We start from the raw sequence: 26,846 nt of genomic DNA, 5'->3' as shown, positions 1-26,846 counted from the left end.
TTGAAAACGTGGCACACAGAGGTTTAGGTCCTCAGGTTTATTTAAGGACATCCAAATTCCAAATTATCAACGACTAATCCAGGAGGTCAACACAACCAAGATCAACATCAAAAGCTCTTCAAGCTTGAACTGCCTCAGTTATAAAGCCAGAATAACTGCCGAACAAACACAATGACCCATTTCAGGACTTTATGAAAGATCTTCTGTGGACTGACAAAACTGTGTTCATAATGTTACATCTGGCATAGAGCTAACAGTTAAACATAGCGGTGATAGCATGATGGTCTGGTCTACACAGATTACACTTCCTCCTTCTGATTAGCCTGTTAGCTGTTGGTGTTACCAAGCTGAGGAACAGGTGGCATACATGAATCCCTTCTGACCCTGGACTTCTGCTTTGGACTCTCCATGAGAAGCTAGCAGGTGTTTTTGGGTCTTCTGTCCATGTTCCAGACTAGGAAGGACGAGGAAAGTAATAGTTGGGTGGACATGTAGAGTAAGATGCTAGTGACTAATACAAGGCATTTCCTCTAGTTTTTTTCCTTGATTGATCGAACTAAACTCTCTCCAAGCTACTAAATCCTTCCTTTCCTTGAAAAGCATCTGCTAAGAACCTGCCCTTTACTGATTGAAGACAGACAAAAGAAAAACCACCAACAAAGAGTCTACTTCTCAGACGTGTTAATGTTTTATACCTTAAAGTATATGCACAACCGCCACACTGTACACAAACACCTTAGATCTACTACACACAGATGTGGCGACATGCTGTTTGCTCCAGGTGACTTAATGCGACTTGACTCGGTGGTTAAATATTAACAGGAGCTGATGTGGCCCTCAGTCAGGAGAGACACGAATTCATGCAAGGCACTTTGCTGCACTGCTGCATCATCGTTCCAACACACACACGTGTAATGCTGTTGAATGCAAACACATACACACACACACACACACACACACACACACACACACAGCCAGTGGCAGGCAGCAGCTGAGACTCAGCAAGGCAGCTAGGGCAGAAGAGGGGAACCAAGCGGAAGAAGAGGAGGGCAACAGAGCGAAGGATAGAGCATGAGCCAGTTGGCGGAGCACGGCGTTGGTCGGATCCGAAGTGTTCCTCTACTGGAGCTTCTAGCGGTGAGTGTTGGTTTTCAGATCCATCCGTCCATCCCACAGCAACGCCAGGGAGATATCTGGGAGAGCACATCCAGGGCAGGACTCACTGGGGCAACGATGTTCTACGTTAGGACAAAAAGGGTTAGTAGGGAAGGGTTGCAATCCATCAGCTGAAGTTTGATTGATGACGGTGAGATTTCCTTAGAGGAACCAACTGTGTTTTAAACCTGTCACTGGAATCTGGATGGTCTGGTTCTGTTAGTGTGTCAGTGTTTCTCGCTGTTCTGTCACTGTGCATTTCGAGCGTTGCCATCCTATATGTAGGTCACTATCCGACAAGCTGTGGCTGCCTCTAATTAGACATGAGAAAAGATTCGCTTCGTGTTTCCGAAGCAGTTCCAGGCGGTCCGGATCAGGGGTCCAGCCCACCATCTGTACAGGTTTCCCCACCGCTGTGGACGAGACGCTTCGTGACATGTAATGCTTTATGACGAGGTTACCATGCGTGGCAACAGCCAGATCTAAAAATAAAACAGCTGTGGTTGTTGTGCTTTTTCAGCGGCTTCGGTTCAACTTTTCTCTTCGATTTGGATCTTCATTCAGTGGTGTTTTGTGTGTTTTTGCCTTTGCCATCACATGGGCGCAATTAAACAGACAAATGTCTCTGCTGGGCTCCGAAACGCCATCCTTTATGTAATTATATTAACAGGAGCTGGAAAGTGACTAATGGCTCGTGCAGGACGAGAAGGGGCGCGAAACACAACATGCATGGTTGCATTTTTCCATCCAGTTTCACCCTCTCGCTCATCCCAAAGCGCAAATCTCTCCCTCCAAACCAACACAACTTGCTTTTCCTTTTTAATTGTCTACCCAGAGAGAAATTCTGAGGTTTATAACCTTTTGTGTGTCCTAATCTGGGATCAACTGTGGCTTAAGGGTTTGCTTTGTGGCATTGTCCACATTAAACCTGCATTCAAACAGAAGAAAAGGCCTAAACAAACGTTTACTCTCACATTTGATCCACACAAGATCAAAATTATATATTCAGGCTCTACAGCATAAGAGTCTCCAACATCTTTTTATTAAGTTGACGACTCAATAGTGAGGTCGGAGGGGTTCTGGTGCCTATCTTCAGCGAACGTTTCGGGTGAGAGGCAGAATACTCCCTGGACAGGTCGCCAGTCTGTCGCAGGGCTACACAGAGACAGACAGGACAAACAACCATGCACACTAGGGAGGATTTAGAGAGACCAATCTCAACCGAACAGTTATATTTTTGGACTTTGGGAAGAAGCCGGAGTACCCAGAGAGAACTCAAATCCAGTCTGCATGGAGTTTGTATGTTCTCCCTGTGGAGAACATACAAACTCCGGACCGGGAATCGAACCCAGAACCTTCTTGCTGCAAGGCAACAATGCTACCTACTGCGCCACTATGTTCTAACAATTACACCTAAATAAATATAAGTTATTTAGATGTGTCACCACCTTCTAAATGTCTGAAAAAAAGTCAGACCTTTCTCCCTCAGGGTGCATTCCCAGCAGCCCTCTTCAGTCTGCTTTAACCCAACTCCAGTCCTTCCATTTAGAAAGTCTGTTTCATTTGGGGAGGAGTGAATCGAAACAAAAAAAAGGGAACTCCGGACCGGTTTAGTTGAATTGAACTCTGGTGTGATTCGAATGCATATGTGAATTCCACGAAGACTAGATCAAAGGGTAAATACAACCAAGGCAAATGTGTGAGTCTAGCATTGTGGGCGAAATGGCTCGTGAAAAAGAGAAATCCTCCAACCACTAAAATCTCCACTCCATTTTTTTCTCATTTGGTGAAGTAGGAAGTTGTGCTCTGTGGTCTTCAAAAGATTTTGTGTCGTTTCCTTCAGTGGTTATTGGTGCAGTGCCCCCATTGGCGAGGAGGGGAACAGGTTGCTAAAAGTGTTTGGTTGGTTTGAATGAGAATGAGAACCACAGCAGCTGGAAATGGAACAAATGTTTCAGTTTTGGTCTCCAATTAAACTGACTATATGCCATTTTATCTAAATGGCCTAAGATAAAATGAAGTAGTTCAGATACTACCAAGACTCATGAAATTTCTGACGTGGACAATGCTGGAACACCAGTGGGCTCTCACCAGGAGATGGTGGGGTCTGAATTGAAATAACTTTGTCTGTCTTCCCAGAGATGAGGTAAATGTCATTGGGGAGTGTTTATTTTTTATTTTTTGGTTAAATGACACAAAGATCAATCTGTTTCATTTCAACAACTAGAGGAATGTATGGAGGTCTCAAGATTAGGCTTTCAACCCAAAAGAACTGTACCAGCTGCCAAGCATGGCAGTGGAATAGAATAATGAAAAAACGGGACTGTCTTCAAATTCCTTAACGTCTGTTGGAGTTTGGACCCAATTGGTAGTCCAAGACCCACATCCATATTGAATTTGAATCCTATAAAGCAGGCTAACATTAGACTTCTGGAAAGTCCTATCCAAACCCAGACCTCAGCCGTCCTTAAAAGCTGTAAACTTCGCTTAAAATCAAAGACAAACCTTTGGCTTTGTCTGGACAAAAGAAGCCTTCCCTTTTGTCCAGAAGTGGTCCAACATTCAACCAGAACTATGCCAGGAAAAAAAACACATTATAAAATGCTGACTGGATAACTTGCTTTGTTGTGATTTTAAAAGTTTGAATTAAACCTCATAGGCTCACATTTTGCCTTAATTTCCACAGACTGGCATTATAATACCGGCTATGTAATAGAAATGATATGTTGTGTACAAACACAGATCCTCAAGATCTCAGAAAGTATCTCTGAGACAGAACGCCTGTGTCGAATTACTTTTCTCAATAGAGCTCAGTGTCTGAATCAGGAAGAAGGATATGAATTTGGACTGAGCCGCAGAGTTCTGGTGCCACATTGCTTTGGACTCAAAAAGAAGACGAGCGACTTGCCAGCTGCAGAACATTAAAACTAATTATGGATGGTGGCGAGACGACTGGAGGCCGAGCTTAGACAGCAAAGGAAAGCAAGAAATCTCTAGAAAAATATTTTCCTTTTTCTTTGTGAAGTCTAATTACAGTCACAGACTGATTGATGATTATAATTGGTTGTTTGCATAAAACAGAAGTGTTTTGATTTCAACTCCAAAAATGTTGTGTTGAGATATTTAAAGTCTTCTCAGCCTGAATGGTCGGATCAAGTTTTTCAATTTTCCCTTTCATTTCTGGGGAAAGATGAGTTATTATGATGGACAAATCCCAAGATATTAGAATCACTTGCCAAGATACTACAAATGAAGACACATTTATAGCAATAAGAAAACCAGAATGGGAAACATGAAGACAAACAACTACAGAAACAAAAAGACACTGAATTAATGTGACTTTCTACAAAGGTTCCTAACAAAAAAAAAACCCTAACAATGATAATGATATAATGCCTAATATGTCAAATAGACGCTCAAATATTCTGCAACAGCTCAACAGAAGGCTGTCTTTGAGTTTTTTTTGTTTTTTTTTTACCAGAACTGTCTTTAAATATTTGTGAAACTCAGTTATGTTTTTTATTCTGGCTTTCAAAAGTTATAAAGTGTAACAACAATTGGTTGAAGTAGGCAGTAGGCACTAAGACCGTTAAACAAGAAACATAATTTAAAAATATATATTATTCCTATTAAAGACGTTAAATGCCAGGGTTGACTTTCCTAGTGAGCTGTAGCAACCTGTCCTATGTAGCCAGGTCTAGCTTTCCTAGTTGTGGCTAGCTGTCATATCTAGCTAGGGATAGCTTTCCTAGCCATCAGGAGTGAGCTTTCTTAATTAGCCAGGTCTAGATTTCCTAACTAGCAAGAACAAGCTTTACTAGATAGCTAGGGTTGGTTTTTCTAGCTAGCAAGAGTGAATGTTCCTAGCTAGTCGGGACTAGTGTTCCAAGCTAGCAAGCGCAGGTGTTCCTTGCTAGCCAGGGCTTGCTTTCCTAGCTCTGGCTGTTTCATTATATTCCTTTTCTCTCTTATTGCTTATATCTATAAAAGCAATTCTTGTGGAAAATAAACTATAAGGAAAATTTTTCAATGAATTATTTCTCCCTGTCTATTCACCGTTCAGTATTTGGTGTTTGATCTATTAAAATAGTCAGCTATGTTTTTAGAGGAGGTTCCTCAGCCACAGGGGTCCATTGTAATCTTTATTCAATCAACAGTTAAATTTTTTATTAATTTTCTTAAAGTCACGCATTTTTTTATTTAATCAGAAATAGAAATCAATTACTAATCTTCATTGCTTAATGTAGAAAAAATAACAAATGGCTTCTTTGACAGGCAGCATATACGTTTCTAATGAGCCACAATTACAGCTATGAAAATGTAAATGAAGCTAATTGAGTTTCTTTCTTTTAACTGTCACTTTTCATCATTTTCTGGTCACTGAACAGGGCAGGTGTCAGTTATTTCCTGTTTGTCCCAAAGAGGCTTGCAGCAGACGTACAGGAGCTCAGTGGTCTACTGGCTCACATTACAATATGCTAATGCCCCCCCGAGCTGCAACCTGCACCACCCTCCTGCTCCTTCAAATACACACCATGCACACGCATACACACTGGCGCTCGCACATGCCCCCGGGACAGCTGCGGGTGGGGGGGCATGAAAAGGAAGCCGAGATGATTAATTAACTCTGCCCTCGTTTTGATACGGCCTTATTGGCTTTCAACACCTCGCGTTCGGCTCCGGAGCTTTGCATAGATTATCCTCCCACCGCCACAACACACACACAACAAGCGTCCACACAGATTCAGGTCAGCTTTGTTCGTCGTACTGCTTTGGACTAAATCACGTTTCATGACGTTTTGATTTTATTAAGGGAAAATTAGAATCCAGTGGACGCCTAGAATCTAGGAATCACTGAATAGAACCTGTCTGACAACATGAAGTAGGGCAGGAGATCTTAAAAGGCAAAAACAGTTGGTGAACAAAATCTTTCACACACATGGCTCTGGAAAAAGCTGTAAAGTATTTTCTAAGGAACTTCATCAAACTACAGTGGAACAATGGCGATCCTTTCTCACCAAAATTACTTAAAGCCTTCTGGGAAAAGAAGGCTTTGTCAAATGACTTAAGAGTTTCGGATTTTGCCTCGACTCAGGACTCGCATACCTTGACTACAGTCTCGACGTGAAACTTTTATGTTGTTACTTGGGACTTGTAAAGACTTGACACAGTGTGATTGGAAGCAACAATGTAGCTTTGCCATTTCAGTATCTGGACGACTTGCTGTAATTTATGTTGCAAGTGCAACTCTGGCTAAAAAAAACCCCTACAAAAATCAAATGTTTGTGTAGCCTAGTTAAAGTTTCTAGGTCAATCTGATTTGGATGCTGTGGGATGACCTTATACAGATTGTTAAGAATAGGGCTGAATTCTTTAAAGATGAGCCGATATTCTTCCGCAAAGACGTAAAGAACTCAGTTTGGGTTGTTGTATTTGACGGCAGTCATTGCCATCTTGGGATGTTTACATTTGAGTCAGCAATATGTTGTTTTTTTCTTGTTCTGGAAGTAAGCATTCATATGTTTGCACCTGATGGTTCTGGCTGATCCATAAGCAAATACAGTACACTCCTCCATGTGGGCCTTTGTTGTGGCAAGGTCTGCGTGGTTTCTGGACTCCAGGTGCTCCAGCTGGTCGTGTTCGTCCTCTGCTCCCCGGTTCTGATTTCTATTCACGGCCATAAAGTGGCTGTCAGGCGTCAGCGGCGGAGCCAGACAATACAACTGACAGCACTCCTGTATGCGTCCTAGACCTTTCATCTGCTCCCTTTCTCTGCGGGCTGATCCACGGAGCGGCAGTGAGGTTGTGTTTCATTGTCCTCTTCCTCTCTGAACAAAAGATCACCTGCCCGGCTGTGTGATGTGTCACATGGAGCCCTGAGGGGAAGCCCTCAGCATCATGTGCAACGCTGCAACTTGTGCATCATGACAAGAGCGCTGCAGAATGAGTTTTAAGTCCTGTTCTGGTTTAATCCAACGTGACATGCTCTACAGAAACCAGCCGGTGGTTATTTTCCCTTTCCTCTGCCATCTCCCGAGCCAGAACTCTATGCGCTACGCTACGCAAACACCGCAACAGAACGATGCAACAAAAGCAAAGAGATCCATGCAGCCTCAAACCACCGCTCTACAATGAGGCATTGTTTGCAGGGAACCATGATTCTCGCTGATGTGATCTGTGCTCGCCGTCAAAAGTGGAAAATCTGGCAGGGATTAATTTATTCTCTTGAGGTTCATTAGCCATCATGGTGACATTATTGTCATAAGAGTTATTACCATTATAAGAGGGGAACATTCATGTGTGATGGTGCATCATTGGAAACAGTCATCGCTATCCACCAATAAACTGTAGCCATCTTGACAGCCTTCCTCTGTAGAGGGTTACCTTTCAGCTTCTAGGCTAAATACAGACCTGAGTGGTTTCAGACTTCCGTTTGCAACAAATGGAGTTAAACACACCAGACCTGACACCAACGGGACAGTCAGTCATCTAATGCAACAGGACGGTTTTCTTGGAAAACCGTAGGTTTAAAGAGTAACAAAAGCTTTTACATCATTGGAACATAGAAAGAGATAGACATAAGACATACAGTAGCTATTATGTCAAATGACTTTTTTAAGACTGAAAATTAAAAATTAAGGACTTGGCCTTGAGGCTTGACTTGAAACTTGCATAGAAAGACGTGAGACTTTCTTGTCACTTGCTCAACAGTGAGTTCGTCCCACCTCTGAAGTAAATATTGTAAAAGAAAAGCCAAAGTTAGTAAGTGAATTACCTACCTGGATTTTATTACTCATCTTTGTAAACTTGCGTAAAACCCGGACCAAAACATCATGGGAACCTTTTGATTTTATGGTTTATGTAACTTGGACAAGGGACAATGCGCACATTGTGACAGTTGGACTAAAAGCCAGATTTCAGGTGAAACATTTGGAGGGAGGCCAAGACGAGCTGGTTGCAGAGATCAAAGATAGGAAGCAGTTGTTTTAACACCTGCACCTTTTATTACGAAACCTTCCATGCTCCCACAACTTTTATCTGCTGCTGAAAACAACCTTAGTGCAACGTGAGACGAAGTAATTTCAAGACGTTATTAAAAAGAAGGTAATTCATAGCTGAGCTGAAATCCTTGAGAGAATCGGCACCGTCTGAGTCATCTTCTGGGGTGGACATGATTGAGTCTTGGTCATTTTTTCCATAACTCATCTTTACAACGCTGCGCTGCTAGGTTAGTCCCGATTCCCCTCATCTGTTCGGCGACTGAGGGGTTTTTATGAGGCGGCTTGAAGCCTCAGGTGAACTGGACTGAAAGAGTCCACCGTGTGAACGGTCAACAGTTGACCTTTGTGTGTGGCCGGGGGGAGGCCTTTGTGCAGGGGAGCCCAGAGGGCCAATCGAACGGCCCAAACATCCATCTGGCCCCAACAGCTGGAGGAGCCGATGGGCTTCCAGGCAGGAAATTATGCAGGACAAACAAGGCCCCATGATTATTTCATTACCTTCATTTCTTTGGGATTATCATCATTTCGAAGGAAATGGCTGCGATGCGATAACAGCCCAACAAAGCAGTCTATATTTACAATTTGTTCAATATTGCAGAGAGGGGATTTTTATATTTCAGAGGCATTTCCTGACTGGATTTTCCATCTCCTCTGTCATATTCATGGCTGAACAGAAGCAGTCAGGAGTGGGGAAATTGTAGTCTCAATTCAAACCACATGAATTAGTGCATTATTGAGTTTTTTCCACCCCCTGACCCACTTCTCTCACTGCTGCGTGGCTGGGGTCCAGGATGGGCTTTATGAACAACCTGGAACGCTCTCAGGATACTCCTGGCTGGAAAATGGACCTGCTGTGTGCAGAAGAAACTGGTGGAATGAGGAAAGAGGGAAAGCTCTCCAACCATTGCGAGCGTGGTTGCGTAGAAATGGCTTCATGCTTCTGCAACGGAACGATGAAAGATTTAGCATCCCTCTATGCTTTTACAGTGTCAAAACAGAAGTAATAATATCTGTAAAATTCACCCAAATATCAATCAAGTAAGGTGGGTCTGATCGTAAATCAGACCTCTCGTGTTTATGTCTAAAGTTGAAAACTACCGAGACCAACATGGATGAGGATGGCAGCGAGACTCAAGATCCACATCAACACTATCCGTTTACATGTCAACCGATTTTGTTTTTTAAAAGTCCTGTCTCCTACCATCACAAACATAAATGAATTACCTTTAGCTCTTAACTGTAAGCTCTGAACTGATGAGACGGAGATTGAGATTCTGAGTCTGGAATGTGGAAAAATACTACAGAAACATATTTGTGTTTTCAGACTTCTTTCCTTCTTCCATTACCTAAATGGAAGAGTATCCTCCTTTTGTTTCCTTCTGTATGTCTTTTTTTCTTTCTGACCTTCTTTGCTCCCTTGCTTTCTTTATTTCATTCCTTCCTAGCATCCTTTTGGTGCTTTCTTTCCTTCCCTTCATGTGTCCTTTCCTTCATTTGATGTATCCTCTCCTCCTTACCTTCCTCTCTCATGCCATTCTGTCACTTTTATCTGGTTTCCTTCCTATCTTTACTTCCTTGTGTCCTGACTCCCTTCTTTTCATTTCTTGTCTTCTTTTTCCTTTCTTTCTTTATCGTTTCTCTTCTTTCATTGCATTCATTACATCATCATCATCATCTGCATCAACTCTTAGATCTGACCCATCTGAACAAAAAAGTGACCTTTGTTCACTTCACCCAGGTAAATGTGTAGAACACGAGCTAATTCTATATCATTAGCTTTAGCTTTAGCATTAGCTTTACCACCAGCAGTGATAGTGATGTAAAGGTTTGGTGGTTCTCTGGTTATTGTGTGGAGCTCTTTAGGCCTAGCATGCTCCACACAGTCTGACCTACTAGGGGACAAAGCAGGAAGCTTTGTTCAGCATGATGCCATGGTAAACAGTTCATGCTGAAGGTAATGCTTTCATAGTTACTGCAAGGCCTCGTCTCTTCAGTCCGGGCTTGGATGGAGGATTGGGGGTGGGTGGGGTGCCCCAGATACAGAGAGGTAGCTGAGCAAACACTCGGTGATAGAACAGGGTTGTTATTGTAAGATCAGGAGGTCCGGCCATGCCGTGGAAGTTTTCCCACAGTAGAGAACATGTCAGGAAGTAAACACAGAGAGACATGCTAGAACACAAGCTAACGCCTTCAGTCGGGTTCCTGTTAGCACAGATGTTATGGTAGCCATGAAGCTTTAATTTATTTACCATCTGGACTTTTGAACCCTACTATAGGACCCTGTGAAGCCCCTCAAATAGAGCGCTGATGTCACCTCGTCTAATGGGGACCAGCTCTGATGTCAGGGTCTTCCTCACGTCCATCTGGATGGAATAAAACATGCATGGCTGCTGAAAATCCTGATACCAAAGACTTAGAGGCTCTAACAGCCTGGATGAACTCCTACTGTATGCCTTGCCAGGAGCAGGCTCCATGATGAGGCACTTTACTCTTTAATGGATTGAGTTATTGAACCCTCGGTCCGGGTTCAGCTGCTCTGAGAGGACGTTGTTTGCATTAGCTCATAGAGCTGATGCTGCTGTGTGGATATGATCTGTCCAAGGCGAAATCACTGCTTTGACATCGAGACTCAGGGAGACAGAAGCTTTACTTTGCAACTCTGGTTAGCTAGAATGGTTTCGTTTAGTGATGCGGTATGCGTCTGGCTGGTGAAATAGGTGAAAAATGAAAGAATAGCTGATGTTTAGCAGTGAATGAAACCACATGAATTCTTGGACTAGAAGTAATTTGCATTGAATGTTTGGTTCTGCTCAGGAAGAAAGGTACTTGAGCCTCTGGACCTTTCTTAGACCAAGAGATGGATGGATGGATTGATAAATGGATATATTTATAGATAGATCTATTGATGCATGGATGGATCAATAAGTGTCTGGAGATGGGATAGACTGGCAGATGGAAGGAATCACAGATTCCTGATGGATAGTTGATGTCAGGTGGATTCTTGAGTCGGCCTTCTATCACCTGAAGAACATTTCCAGGATTAAAGGACTAATGTCTCAGCCAGATCTAGAGAAACTCATCCATGCATTTATCTTCAGATGCATTGATTACTGCAACAGCGTCTTCACAGGTCTGTCCAACAAATCAATCAAACAGCTGCAGCTGATCCAGAATGCTGCTGCTGGCGTTCTCACTAAAACCAGGAAGATAGAGAACATAACACCAGTTTTAAAGTCCCTCCACTGGCTCCCTGTAGCTCAAAGAATAGACTTTAAAATACTGTTGTTAGTTTATAAATCACTGAACAGCTTAGCACCACAATACATTAAAGATCTGCTGTTGTTGTATCAACCTTCTAGACCTCTCAGGTCTTCTGGTTCTGGGGATGCAGAACCAGAACCAGAACCAAACGAGGAGAAGCTTTCAGCATCTATGCACCACAAATTTGGAACAAACTTCCAGAAAACTGTAAAACAGCTGAAACACTGACTTCTTTTAAATCTCGACTAAAAACCCACCTGTTTAGAATTGTATTTGAAATGTAATCAATTACACATTTAATGATGGAACTTGACTTAATGTTGTGTTTTGATTATTGATTCTATGTTGCATTGTGTTTCTGTGTTTAATATGATGTAAAGCACTTTGAAATGCCTTGCTGCTGAAATGTGCTATACAAATAAAATTTGATTTGATTTGAGGGTAAACAAAAGGATGGATGAACAGATGGATGATTAAATTAAATGATGGATGAAAGATGGATGTGGTAACTGGCTAACGGATGGATGGATGGTTAAATTGAATGACAGATCGATGTGGGATGTTTGAAGGATGGATGAACAGTTGCTTAGTTTGTTGGATGGATGAACAGTTGGATAGATGTTGGTTGGATGTATTAATGATGCATGAACAGTTGGATGGATGGATGGAAAATGGAGAACAGTTGGGTAGATGGTTGTTTGGATGGATGAAGGATGGATGGTTGGTTGGATGGAGGAACAGATAGATGATTGGTTGGTAGGATGGATGAACAGTTGGATGGATGGTTTTGGGTGTCTGTGTTTCATATGATGTTTTTAGCAGCAGTGCTAACTAAAGGCTAACTAGTCACCGTATTCTGCTCTGAGGCTCCGTCAGATGACTGACTGTAACGACTCTGGTGACCTCACAGAGTCACCACTCACAGAGTGACACAGACAGACTGTGTCCTGCATGTCCCACTGTCCTACATGTCCTACATGAGACAGAGCCTGTTCTACATTTTTTATTGATCAGCCTGTTTGCTGACGATATTGTGATTTACATAAACGCCTCCAGCTTGGGGTTTTCCTGGCTCTGCTCCACCCACACCATAGCTGGTCACCTCCAGTGGGCTATACTGTAGGGAAATGCATTCAAAACCCTCACCATCCCCCCACAACCTTTCTGCTGCTTCTTCCCCGTCAACCATTCTGAGAAATAATTTATGACTATGAGAATGATCATCAGAGCCAAGCTTAAATCAAAGGTCAGAGGTCACTGAAGCCTATCTCGTTTCACATTTCCCATCGGTCCTCTGCTGTAGGATTTCCATAAGAAGTAGTAGGACTGTATCTGGGTTTTGTGATATTGGCAGTCTGGATCTGCTGAGGTTGGTGACAGGAACCAAATGGCCTCCTCTCGTCACATCACAAGTTTAGTTTCCAAGCAAGCCTTCAAGGAGACAGGCAGAAAACCGTAAGCTGATATTAATGCGTCTTCTGGCAGGAATGCAGGCGCTTACATGCACATCTGCCCGGCACCTGGCTTGGTCGGCTGGCTCCCCAGCAGACCGTCAGACCATCAGTAAATCACTTCCTGGATTAAAGAAATAGAGCTGCAGTCAGGCAGTTTGATGAAGGGTTTTTGGCTGGAGTATATGTGGAAACAAACACCTATCTGGAGGTCAGGACAAGCTGCTGCTGCAGCAGCAACGTTGAGGGGTGTTGACGTAAGGTTTCTGGTTGAACATCAGGTACTTCCTCAAGTACTTGGCCAGGGGATCAAACTCACACTAACTGGAAACCCCATACCTAGATCCCTTTGGAGTTAGACAAGTTGTTTTTATTGTTTAAAGTCACGGTGATCTTGGCGTATGAAAAAGAAAGTAACAACACAACATTTTAACTCTACTTATTCTGCCATTTAGCAACTAGAAATCATTGTGACAGATGACCTATCAGGAAAAGTGGAAGTTTGCTTTATTGTCAGACAGTGGAGAGCATCATTTGTGTCTTTTTATGTTGTGGATGTAAATAGTTGGTTTCTAATGTTCTTCAGAACAGATCTTCATCGTTCAGGACACTGGAAACAATCGCACCAGCAGACTTCTTCAGTTTCCAGCATCTATTGAGCATCTCTGATACCTTACAACAACTTTCCGTGCATCTTTGCTACCCTTCTGTAATTCCCTGATACTGCGTTAGAGATTTTGTTCTTCGTATTTGTGAAGAAATATGAATTTTCCCGCTTTTCCCCGCTTTTATGGAACGTTTCTTGGTTTTCTCTGTGAGATTTTGGTTATATTGAAGAACAGGAACTGGTTCTGTTCAAGATATTTATTCCTTTATCTTCTTTTTGTGGATCTGTCATCTTTTTTTCCACCTCAGAAATCCAAATGTTACAATTCTGCATCTACTATTGTCCGATACAACGGACTTTCCTTTCTCTGCTGCCATGTTGAGGTTTTTACCTTCAAATACGGTGAAAATCTCATCATTCTTTACTTTTACTCCAGTGAAAGATTCACCTTCATGATGACTGAGATTTATGCAGGCTCCTTATGCGCGGAGGTGATTTAAGCATTTTCCAGCTCTGGAAAGGTTTGGAGAATGAAACTGGAGAGCATTCCTCCAGTTTTGTCAACATGATAAATGCCAGCGTTTCTAAAATATGTCTCTCCATTCCTTTTATGATTTTTTTTTGTAATAACTGATGAGCAATATCTCTATTAAAAAACATTGTCTATTTGTTTTCATCCATCCAAGTTGACTGAAATCTATGGAAATGTACTAATTTACGTGACAAGTCATCAAAGCTATCAGTTTTAGTGGTATTTTGTGCAGCATGTTGATTGTTCTGGTTCTGTCTCTTTTGTCCGCCTGGTTCTCTAGTGGAGCTGCCTGGATTTCGCCTCTCCGTGTTTTTCCTGCCTCCCAGAGGGCTGTCAACTCCAGGCTTCCTCTTCACGTCTGTCATCGCCACGCTCCCTCCCAACCCGACTACACCTGGCTGAATATTGGCCCCCAGATCATAATAAAACCCAGCAACCCTTAGGCCTGTAAAATTCAGACAGTGTCACAACGGCCTGGAAACCCTCCCCCAGACTTTCATAGATTTCCATCTCGCTTGTCAGCACGTTGGATCCTGCTTTGGCGGTTATTCCTAAAGGGTGGATTTCTATCTGGTCCACCCTGGTGCGTTTAAACTGGCTTTAAACAAAAATAGGAAGCCAACTCTAAACAGATTGATATTGGGTATTAGTGCTGAGGGCTCCCAGGTTGATAAAGACCGTGACTTGACTCCGTGAACACACTCGGGTACGGCCGGTCTTCCTGCGTCGGTCCTCCCTCTGCGTAAATGATTGGTGTCAGCTCCGATGAGTTTCATTCCCCCACAAACAGCTTTGCCCTGTTCCCATCAGGCATGAATGGCCCACTCTGTCAACCCAACCTGCAGAGGAGGAGCCCAAACAGAGGGCCTATCTTAATGTTTGGAAAGATAATCTGGAGGGATCTGGATTCCTGTCGATGGCGAGGTGTTGATGTTTGGGCTGGGCCGGGCTGTAGGTGCTGGCTGGACCAGGGACATCAGATAACCCAAGCTGCTATAACTCTCCCTGGATGATGAACAGGGGGCCTTTTGTGGCCTGAACACACCTCGCTGTTGGCCAGGTAGGCAGATGAAGAATATCCTGCTCACTGGAGGCATTGGTTACATGAATGTCCTCAACTCAATGAGGCCCCTGTGTGCCGTTACAGTCAGCCACTGTAGCCCTCTGCTCCTATTCAACGTTATTGGGACACATTATTCTGTTGTCAAGAGTCTTATGTCCTTTCTATTAGAATTCTTTGTTTCAAAGAACAGTTCATCTGAACTGTCCTTAACAACAACTTCAGCGTTGTTAAGGGTTGATGAAAGTTTTTACATCTCTCCAAAGACTCCTTAACTTTGCTAACATGGAGTGAGATTGTGATCTTTTAAACCATCTAAAGTCGGTCCTCGAGGGCCGGCATCCTGCATGTTTTAGTTCTCTCCCTGGTGGTACTAACAACCTTTTCACCATGTCAGTGTTCTTCTTAGGCCTTCTAATGAGCCATCATTGGATCCAGGTGCGTTAAACCAGGGAGAGAACTAAAACACGCAGGATGCCGGCCCTCCAGGACCGACTTTGGGCACCCCTGGTCTAGATGAATGGTTCTTCAATATCGGGCTTTGGACTTTAGCACTAAAGTGCTGACAAATGCAGAGGAAAGAATCCAAATTAAACTCTTTTTGCAACCTTTCTTTTTCATTCACACACTTTTAACTTTAGTCTGCATTAGATTTATCTTAGCATTGCTCGCTTTTGATCAGTTTCTTTACTTGGCTTTGTTTTCTTTAGCTTGGAGCTTATTAAACCTGCTGTTAGCTTAGTTTTTCATGTTCTAATTTTATATTTCTAGGTTTAGTTCACTTTAGCTCAATTTAGCTTTGGTTAACTTCATTTTTAGGCTTAGTTGAACTTTTCTAACCTTTGTTTTGTTTAGTCTTGCTTATCTTACCATGGTGTCTTTTATCACATCTTTCCTTAGCTTAGTTCTTCTTAGCTTCATTTAGCTTATGTTGTTTATATTATTTCAATTTTTAGTTTACTTTACCTTGGTGTCTTTTGAACTATTTAACTTGGTTTATCTTATGTTAGTTCAGCTTACTTTAACTTAGTTTAGTTTGTGGATTTAGCTCGGTTGAAGTTTACACTATTTTGGTTTACTTTGACTTAGTCTAGCTCATATCTAGTGTGTTTCTTTATTTTTTTTATTTTACCATAGCTTAGTTCTCCTTATTTCAGTTTAGCTTACCCTACGTATTAGCGTGTCTTAACCTAGCTTATTTTACTTTAGCTTAGTGTTGTTTTTTTAAATATAATTTAGTTTATGGTGTCTTTTAACTTACTTTATGTTATCTTAGTTTAATGTAGGTTACCTGTTTTTGGTTTATCTTAGCTTACGTTTTATTCTTTTTCCTAGCATAGTTTACCTTAGCTTAGTTCTTTTCAAATACTCATCTAGCTTACCAAGAACTGTTTACTTTAGCCAAGTTTACCTTAGCTTACCTTTTATTCATCTACTTTATTATTAATTTGTTTATTTTAGCCTACCCTAAGTTAACATAAATTTGTAAAGCTTGTCTTGCTTCAGCTTAGCTTACCTAAGGTTAGCTTAGCATGTTTTACTCTATCTTAACTTATATCTTCTTAATTTAAAGGTTTGTATCAATTTCAATTTGAATGATAAATTCAGAGAAGTTTGTTCTCTTATTAAGGTGGTGAAATGAAGAATTATTTGTGTTTTGGACACTCTGGTGGAGAACTCACTGGAAGACCTTTCAGGTTCCTCCCAATGCAGCATTTGTCATTGTGGTAACCATCCCCAGCGTGTCCACTGCACATTTCTAACCAATCGCAATGTTTATTGTGCGAAGAACAAACTGGAGGAACTCCAAAATTAGACATGTGAGACCTTATCAATCTCATTTTGTGTTTACAAAGACAAAAAAAGTCCTTTACAGAAGTCCTTAACAGCGGAGGTGATTTTCCTTCAGTGAGTCCTGAAGCCATAATAGCTGAATACCTGATAAGGTAAATGATCAGCTGAAGACGGTACTATGCCATGTTTTACCTATATTTCATATCATGAAAATAATAATTATATACTGACTGTAGGTAGACAGTAACATGTTTGTTGTAAAATCGGCTTTTAGGTTTCTTTGCAAACTTACAATGTTATCGATTTCAATCATTTTTCTCTAGTAGTCAACTGGAATAGCAGTTGTTAATGTGGAAAAAAATTGTATCTTTCTGGTCAGCTCTGTATATAGATATATTGTTTGGCCTTTCTACTGTATCTAAAATGTCAAGTGCCAGATAAACACGGGTTGAGGCTGCTATCTGATGCTCTAGTGAGGATTAGGGAAGAAAACCAGCTGGGAAGTTGCTGTTTTTTCTAATGTATGCAATACGTCCAGGGATTTTGAAATGACAGATTAAAGATAAATATTATACAAATCAGCCATGTTGTGAAGATGCAGTAGCTGGTGCCTGATATAACCGTCTTGAGTCATATCTGTAATGGACGCCAACACCATGGAGATTGCGGTTTCTTCCCTTATCCAAATGAGAAATGACACGCATTAACCCCAGAGGAAGCCCTGTGCACCGATAAACGCCACATCTAGCATGAGGGGGGTGATGGGTACTATCATGGTCCGAGGATATGAAAGGCAGATCGCTGAGCTGATAGAGCGAGGCCGGGTCATCAGCATGAGAGTGAAGAATGACCAGCAGCCTCAGATAAGACTAATGAATTTAACCAAGGCTGAGCGATATGTCTTGATATGAACAGAGGCAGGAGGCGATTAGTCAGGCTGATTAGTTCATGGCCTCCCTAAAACTGGATCAGTCATGAATTACATTAACGCATGTTTTTTTTTATTATTGCAGCTGATTAAATTAGTTTGCTTCTCATCGGAGACTTGCGTGGCAGCAGCTGTGGCCTGGCAGGAGACCAAAACCAACACTGGCACATCTGCCACACCTCACGGTCCTAATGCATCTTCAAGTAGGCCATAAACATACACCGTGAGAGAAATCTTACAGTCTGTCGGCGTAACCTTTGCCCCGCAGCGGCCCATGTGGGATCTGAGCCTTCTGTCAAACCCGCAGCTCTCGGGTTTTCAATGATGCGGTCCAGGAGGTCAGAGCGCCATGTCGTCGGTCTGCAGGGGAAGCAGAGATAGGCTGGGGAGGATCAAGGTCCTGACCTTGTCTTTGGACGGGGTCTCATTCCCACAACGTGTCTTATCGGCTACCGCCTGCTTGGATCTCTGATCTGCAGACGCGTCGAGGTGGTGGAGGGTGCTCAGCTCCTCTTAAAGAGACAGGACCCGGCTGGTTCACCACCGTTTTTCACTCCAGATCCAAACCAGACGTTCTGCTAGGGTGGGATGACTTGCTCTGACTCATAAATGAATAATGCATCTGATGTTTTATGACTTATAAATCTGGATCATGATTCTTACATGGATGGAGTTCAGTCAATCTCTATGTTTGATTCTGTTCTTTCTTTCCTTAAAACAATCCTCCTGTGAATTAGAGCCAGAGGTTCATTTGGTCTGTTCATATTTCATATTTCCTGAAGGGAGAAGAAGCAGTTGGACCCCTGCAGTGACAGAAGGCAGGGAGGTGTTGACTTATCAGCATAAACATGGTAAACTTTACATTACAAACACATTAACCGTCTGGATGGAACAAGTTCAGCCTCTGAAGTCAACACTAAGCGTTTATAGACGTGAGCTAAACGCTGAATGTTCGCTTCATAGTTGTACCCCATACCTAGAACTTTAGTATCGTCTTGTGTGTTTGGACAACTCAAAGACGGGATCAGCAACGAGCTTAGAGAAGCAACTGTTGATCCTTAGACATCTCCTGAGGGTTTTGGAGGCATTTTAAACAAATCTGTTGTCATACAGTAGAAAAGATTATTCTATAAATTGATAATTTATGAGGAAACTGCCAGTAATCACTGAGGAGATCTAAGCAAGTAAAGCTCAAGGTCAGACCATCCAGTCAGATCTCTGTTAGCATGTTGGTCTCATCTCTCCTTTGGAAAACTTTCAATCATGGTGGTGGAGGACAGTCTACGTTTCACTTCGTCCAGAGGATCTGGAACCTTGGCTACTTAAAAACAATCGCTTCCTAGAGGGGTGGAATCTGTTGAAGTTTGAATCGATTGAACTTGATTTTACCCAGTCGCTAAAGTTTGGCCGTGACTTACGTAATGCTCCAGTTCAACCCAGAAGGAAGCCTAAAGAAAATTGTGTGCACCAAATTGGACAGTCCGTGTCTTAAACATTCCTCTTGCTCCAACTTTAATTGGTTGATATGTGGAAGCCTGGCCAACACGAACTGAATGGCTTCGTTCCTCCACTGCCACATCTAAAACTAAAACAACTTCGCCTTCTGTTCGCTGATCTGCCCAGTTGAAAACCTGAGAAATCGAGATCAATGGAAGAAATCCCAAACAGAGCAGTCTTCGGAGATGAGAATTGAGCAGAAGGTATGAAGGCCATGGTCAGGCTAGGTGGAGTATGGATTGTCTGTTTTTTTTTGCAGCCACAGGTCAAAGACAACAGGCAGTGAACAATAATCTCCTCTGTATCCTGGAAGATTCTAGTCAAACCTAAGGCTAGATCTTTAGCATCTAAAGCCAGTCCCAAGCTAAGTCCTGCAAGCAATAATGCAATGTTGTAAACAGGAGTGGACCTGAATCACAACTTTCTCAACTGAATTCAGGAATGCTGTTCTACATCCAGTTCAGATGACATAAAGCTGTTTTCCAACCTATTCATTAGCTGTGATTACGGTCGGCGCTCTTGGTGCCAAACTGCTTTGTTGCAGTTGTTAGAGAACCGGTCCGAAGAAATATACCTTCCATAAAGTCTCAGGTCAGTGAATTTAGCTCATTGTGGTCTGAGCAGCAGTACCTGTCCTCAGGGGAGCGGTGTGGCTTTCACTGGAGTCATAAAGCCGTCAGAAATAATGCGCGGCTGAAGATATAACGCGCAGCATTACATGCATCTAGTCCTGCCTTAAATCTCCACCTTTAAACGCCCGATGTTCTCACATGACCACAGGCGTGCGGCATTCCCTGCATTCCTCCATGTGTGCTGAGGATTATTTCAGTGCCCTGTCATTAGCAGAGGTCTGCCTGATGACAGCACAGACTTACCCGACTTTGCTGCGCTTTGATGTGGCCTGTAAATATTTCCCTAGACTCGGGGCTTTCGCCCTCAAGGTTCTCTTTCTGGAGTCGCTAAAGGATCACGCTTCCTATAAATGTTTAGGACTTATCTGTCAGAAACACTACGCTATCTATGGAAACAAACAGATTATTTAGATTCAGTTAATTAAATGAGAATAAGTTATGACAAGCTGCGGTTTAGAAAGTGTCCATAATCCAGCCAGTACTTTACTAACAGATTAAGTTCTTGCACTTTCCTGTACGTTACCAGAACTTACCAGAGGCACAAAATGCTGAAACATTTCTAAGTTTAAACCTCTGGCTTTGAGGGGAGGACTCTGTGTGGTCCATGCTAGTTTCTGATCTCTACTTCCTGTTTACCAGACATTACCAGACTGGTAATGTACTGCCTGGTTGATTTGCTCCAAACCAGTACATGGAAACACGCCTAATTTGCATTTTGTTTTTGGTAGAATTTTAAAAGTTTACTCAAAATTGACACAACATTTGATTGGAAACATAGTAGTATCTAGTAGTAGTAGTTTCCCATAGTTATCCCATAATTTTATATGAACCACCTAGATAGTTTTATGGAGCTACCAGAGTACCCTTCTAGTGCTTTCCTTGAACTTGCAAGTAAGTTAAAGGGTACTTTATTGTACTTTATGTCATGTTTGACATACTACAACTTACAGGTTGTACTTCTGAAATCTACAGAGTTTTTTTTTTAGTTTTTTTTTACCTTTGCTGCTTGTAATTGCTGAGTTGTTCATTTTCTGATTGGTTGATTTAGTCCGAATTTCACCGAACCCTTTGGCGGTCTAATAAGAGATGTGTTCATTTAGACGCCATGAGTTTTTTTACCCTGTGTGCGGCAGGGTTTCACCAACCCTGTGTGCCGTTTTACAAGTTGTTTTTTGTGGATGAGTGGTTTCAGTAACTGACGGTCTGACGGGACAACACTTGGCATCCCCACTGCCTGACCATGACATTTTCCATGCTCATTTTGAACATTGCACTAGGAGGGCTAATTTAATAGTGATTTCATTCTCATAATATGTTTTGTTTACTACATTTTCTGCACCATTGATTGTAACTCTTTTCTTATCCTTGTTAACTTAGTTGATGGTCACTGGGCTTACATATAATTTACATTTTGGCACTAAGAGACAACCAGATGGCTTTAGGCTGCTGCTCTGAACTAACATGAATGACTTTTCAGGCTAATGTGTCGCATTAGCCTGAAAAGTCATGATGGATTGCAGTTAACAGCGTTTCATTGTCATTTTTCAGAAGCTATTAGACATATATTGGCAAACTCCGCTCCACGCAGCGAGGCATTGATCTGTTGTTGTGTTTTGGTTAAAAGCCCAGCTGGGCCTTCACTCAGCAGGGGGTCCGGGTCTTTGGCATGTTCCCCTGGCACCGGCTGAAGCTGCTGGGTGATGACTGCGTTGGAGTGGCGGTCTCAGATGGAGCCCTGGAGAAGCAGACAAAACTTACTGTATTTAGAACATCTGGCCTGGTGAGAGTTTGCCTTCAGGGCCACAGGTTAAAAAACGCCCATGGAGTGACAACAGCAGTGCTTTAAGTACAGTCGGGCCTCAGAGGTCAGGATGAGCCCAAACATGACTCCAGGCAAATTATTTACCTTCCACACATCGGCTTTACCTCCCACTTGGATTTTTTATGTGAAAACGCCAGCTACATTCTTGGAGCTTTGCAAAACCCTAACACTCTGAATATTTAGCTACGATTAGGTCATGGTGCATGGGTGGGCATCGTCTTGTTTCCAAAAGGCTCAGTTAATCCAGCTGAAGGGTCACAGATCGGATCGGATAAAATAAATGCCAAGGAGGTGAGGCTGCGAGAAAAGGCTGGGGCTTTTCCCTGTTTTCCAGTAGGATGTGCTTTTTCTAGTTGGCATGATCTGTCGGAAAGCTTGACTACTTCCAACCGCTGTCTGTGGACTGATATGGTACATGTGACAAGAGCATGTGTAGTTTTATGGCTAAAAGGCTTTATTTCTTTTAACCAACTGTAACTTCTTCTGACACACAGCTTTTTCACCTCAAAAATGTTAATATTTGTTTGCTTAATGCTAGTTCTCCTGCTTTACAATACCCAGGCAGATAAGAAAGAGAAAGGGTTGGGCGGTCTTGATCTACGATAAAAGCAGCAGGTTAATGTGGAGCAACATTTTGATATATAGGACTAAATATGAATGATATGAGCTTCCAGGACCTGAAAATTGACAATATCTATAAATGTTGAAAATCTCAACTACTGTCAGTTAAAGTCAAATTCCTTTTCACCTATTTCATTAAAAGTATTTTAAGAATGCATTTAATCTCCCTTCTTCTCAATTCTTCAATTAAAATATGCTTTTCAGAGTAGCTGGAGATTTTACAGCTGATGACCCTTGAGTCCATTCAGCCTGTCAAAGTCCATTTATTTCCTGTAACAATTGGAGAAAATAACTATGTGAAAATATGTTTGCGCCACACCAAAATGGGAATAAAGACAACAGTCTGTGTCAGTATGCTCATCTGAACCCAGTAGCTTATGCACCCTGGTGCCTCTGATGAATTACAACAGGAAAACTCAATATGTGCTGTTGCCATTTGGGTTTTGTTTTCCTGCTGATTCTGTTTCAAAAAATGAGTTCACAGGGAGTTATTTTTTGCCAGTCACTAATTAGGCAGCTGACACTGAAAGCAAGGCGAAGTAGCTGAGGCGCGGGAGCTGCAGGAAATGTAAAAATAAAGGCTTTATGAGTGTTTTCTTTTTCTACTAGAGTGCGATTTCTTTACGGGACTCTCCAGTTTCTCATGAGCTGAAATCAATGGCGAGCATCTGTCCCCCCCGAGATAACCACTCACCCATGGGAGGCGTCAAGCAAACGTCTAATTAATTAGTCCCAAACCTGGGCTGGACGGCTGTGACAGCATCGAGTCACAACTGACTGGATGTGTGAAAAGCCAGATGTTTGAAGTGTGGTGGCCTTTTTCTAACGCTAACAGCCCCAGCGTCTGTTTTATACAGCCAGACCACTAAAAGGCAAATCATTAGGCCAAAGACCAGAAGTCCTCACATCTGTTTTCCCCATTTAGCTCTGAGCTGTAGCTCAGTCCTGTAACTCGGTAGCGCACGGTTTGTAAGTGTGGGCTATTCCCGAATGACATTACACAGCTGGGGTCGACTTTGGACGCTACGCCAAGCTGCTTCTGGATTCGCTCTCTCAAAGAAAGGAACCCTAATGTCACCCCCCTGTTCCAGAAGACTTTCCATTAGCAGCATGATTTAGGAGGATGAATGAAAAGTTACTAATGCGCATAAACCTCTCTCATCTCTTCCTGACAGGAGTACATGGACGCCAACAAATGCATCGACGAGCTCCTGAAGCAGCTTGAGGAGGAGCGGCGAAATGTCCGAAGGTAAGGAGATGTTTTACTGTTGGAAGATGTAATCCATCCCTGACCAGCAGGACAATGTCACCTGCTTCTGAGAGCCAGACAAGCTTTGTAGCTCCGCTTGAGAAATGTGCTTTGTTGCCGGAAGGCCCTGAAAGTGGAAGACAAAGCTGCAGTTGGGTCAAGCGGGACGCTTCTCAGGGAGGAGCTATTGGAGCAGATTTGTCCAGACAATGGGAATGAAGAGCTTATGGAGATGCCAATCCAACGGCCTTGTCCCCTCCGTGCTCCGAGCATCCAGGCTCTTCCAATGACGACAGAAGAAAGAGACGATTTTTTAAACTTCGCCCTCTTTTGTACCAACCTCTCACCATCTCAATGGAGCTGTGTCCCCCAGCTCAAAGTAATTTTCTCCCTGAGTGAGCAGAGAGGGCCGGGGGCTGGACAGAAGGGGATGTAGGTCTCAGGGTAGGTGGCTCGTTGAGGGGGTGGATGACCGCTGACCAGCCCATTTACCAGGCCAGGACAGCCCCCTGAAAAAGGAAGCGATGTGTAAAGGAATGACCCTGAAGTCATTGGTGCCCTGCTTTCTGGACCCCCTTTGTGACCTAATGGCTACTTAGAATGACCAGAATGTTTCTGCATGAGCTGACCTGCGGTTGCACTGCCAGACCAAATGCTTTCATAGCCATGAACTTGTACCAAGCCATTAGACTGAACTACAACATCGCTTGAAGTCCCAAAGACTCCCATCAATAACAACGTTTGAATTTTAAATTTATTAGGTAACGTGAGTCTTTTTAGTATAGTGAAGGACAGATCCATAAATCCCTTAACAGAAGGCAGCAAATGACCCCCAACCGAGGTGCAAATACCATCGTCTGGCACCTCTGAAATTAATTATTCCCTCACTCTAGGGCAACTGGGTGTTCTTGTTTAGTGTGCAGTAAACCCAATGGTTGACTGCAGATGACAGATGTCTACCTCCATCACAACGCCTGATGGAAACGCTCAGATCTTACCCAATGAAATCATACAAATCTCGCTCGGAACTCTTATGTTTTGCATTTTGATTTATTTTTCTCCTTATTTGGGTCTGTTTAGGCACAGGCAACACGTATATCTAAGTTTTCTGAGTTGGTCACAGACAATCCCACACTTGGGCTGCTTTTGGAGAAAAACACAGTTTGAATTAGATTTAATTCAACAGACTAGTTTTTGCCAGTGAATCCGTGTATATTGAGGGGAATGGAACAGTTCACCAGGAATATCCACTGATTCCTGGTCAGTGGAGAGTCCTATAGAGGTACAGGGTTTCCCCCAGTGTGTTAGAAGCCTGGCGGGCCACCAGGCTGTACTTGCACCCCCACCAGGCTAAACATTGTTTGTTTATTTACTGCATATTAGTATAAAACAACTGATGTGCAAATAATTGACTTTTATATTAATTGTCTTTTGATAATGTTTCCCTTTTTTTAAGACTTTATAGTTGGGGTTTAGGTATTGTTAATAAAGTCCTCCAATAACACATAATTAACAAGTGATATTTTCAAATTTTCTGTCCACTTTGAGCATTTTTTTAACTCAATAACACAATAGGCTGCTGGATGCCCTACAGCCCCTGCCACCAGGCTTGGCGGGTTTTCTGGGGGGACACCCTCAGGTAAATTGAGGTAGTAATCTTCATCTAGTTGGCCTTGGTCTTGTGGAAGTTGGCTTCATGGTCCTGTTGATCTAAGCTAACACTAAAGCCAGACTGACTTTAGGTATACAATAGTCCATGCTGCGACTGAGGTTCCTAACCTTCATGACTCTGTGTCTGAAACCTATGGTAGCCTTCACAAAGGCTGGAAAGATTGTGTTGAGGTAAGAGTCCTGCGTCTGGAGTTATTTTCTCTAATGGAAGAAGGTTTCCTCCGGGTAATGTCTGTAACTCAGGCCAAGGAGTTGAGTAGTGTTATGAAAACATTCTTCTTTAGACTAAAGTCTTCTACAACTTTCTCCGTGCCTACTTGTTGCAGACCCCAGGGGTCCAACATGATGGTGCTGTGTGACATAGCATGACTAAACTGGTTTGCCTAAAGGGAAGTGCTATCTACAAAGCTGCTTTTGTCTTTCAGAGTGCGGTGGCAGACACCTCTGTAAGGAGATTCTGCGCTCCTGAGATGCAATCACATCGGAGGTAGTAAACAAACCCACTGTCGTTGCGTTGAAAGCCACGAGTCTTTGATGCGCAGTTTTTAGAAAAAAAGCAGAACATACCAACCACGAAGGGTTTGTTCCCGTTTCTTCTCCGGCGCTGTTTGATTCAGACGGAGTGACGCTGATGAACGACTTCACAAAGGCTTTTGTTCGGCAAAAACACAACGTCGTGTGAAAAAGAAAGCCTCTTCCCTCATTAGGCGGCACTTTGCTCTACGCCGTCCATGTCTCTCTCCACCCCTAGGAATATGGGCCCCATCAATCCGTCAAGGGCTGAAAGAGAAGCCCTCGCATTCCTCCAGTACCCCGCATCCTTCTGCCACAACCTTTTGACCTGGGGCATTCATGTCACTCATTGTGCTGTGTTATTGGCCCCTTTCACACTAGTAGACAACACCTATTAGGTGATTATGACTTTACACAACTTCAGATCTGGGAGAAATCTACATTTTCACGAGAAGTTATGGAGTGAATTCATTTTTATAGTACTCTGGTTTAAGCAACTTTAAATCTAGACTGTAGATTTCTTGGAGAAACTTGAGTCTTTTATTCAGCAAAATTTTAGATGTAAAACAGTTAAAAAAAAAATGTCTGAGTTGGTTTCTTTTTCTGGGGCTTTTTTTCACAACTTCAGATCTAAAAACTCAAGATTTTGTAGAGATATTTTAGAATTGTTTCCATTTTCTGCTAAGTTTGCCTTGATCGATTTCTAGGAGAATTGTTCATTTCCCTTTAGTTTAAGTTCAAAAACATTTCTGAGTTTTTTGTGGTACTTCAGTTTAAGTAATTTTATACCTAAGGAAAACGTATATTTCCAGGAGTTATTGCAGATTAGTTGGCTTTTCTGTAACTTATATTGATGCAAGCATAGATGCTTAGTAAATATAGATTACTAGGAGAAATTGCAAACTTTTCCATGCAGTATTTTAGTATTGGCTCATTTTCTGGAACTTTTGTCCACGTAACTGTAAAACTTTGAAATATTTGGTTCCTTTTTTGTGGTACTTTACCTTGACATCTACAGGAAGTCTGGATTTCCAGGGGAAGTTGCAGTGTTT

General features: G+C 42.5%; 1 protein-coding gene across 3 annotated transcripts in view; it reads left to right on the top strand.

The window, feature by feature from the left end:
• The window catches only part of LOC102231473 (nck-associated protein 5-like), a 126,515-nt gene that overhangs the window by 18,848 nt on the left and 80,821 nt on the right, over window positions 1-26,846 (top strand). For 2 of the 3 annotated variants that reach the window (XM_023329190.1, XM_023329191.1), the window contains one exon: window positions 23,537-23,610. In XM_023329190.1, the coding sequence (XP_023184958.1) occupies window positions 23,537-23,610 (74 nt within the window). Of the gene's footprint in view, window positions 1-1,035; window positions 1,138-23,536; window positions 23,611-26,846 lie in introns of those variants that run through there. The other variant, XM_023329192.1, reaches the window with a different exon arrangement.

This window comes from Xiphophorus maculatus, chromosome 24 (assembly GCF_002775205.1).
Source record: "Xiphophorus maculatus strain JP 163 A chromosome 24, X_maculatus-5.0-male, whole genome shotgun sequence".
NCBI lineage: Eukaryota > Metazoa > Chordata > Actinopteri > Cyprinodontiformes > Poeciliidae > Xiphophorus > Xiphophorus maculatus.
Note: the sequence above shows the minus strand (reverse complement) of the source record. Positions and strands in the feature narration are given on the sequence as shown.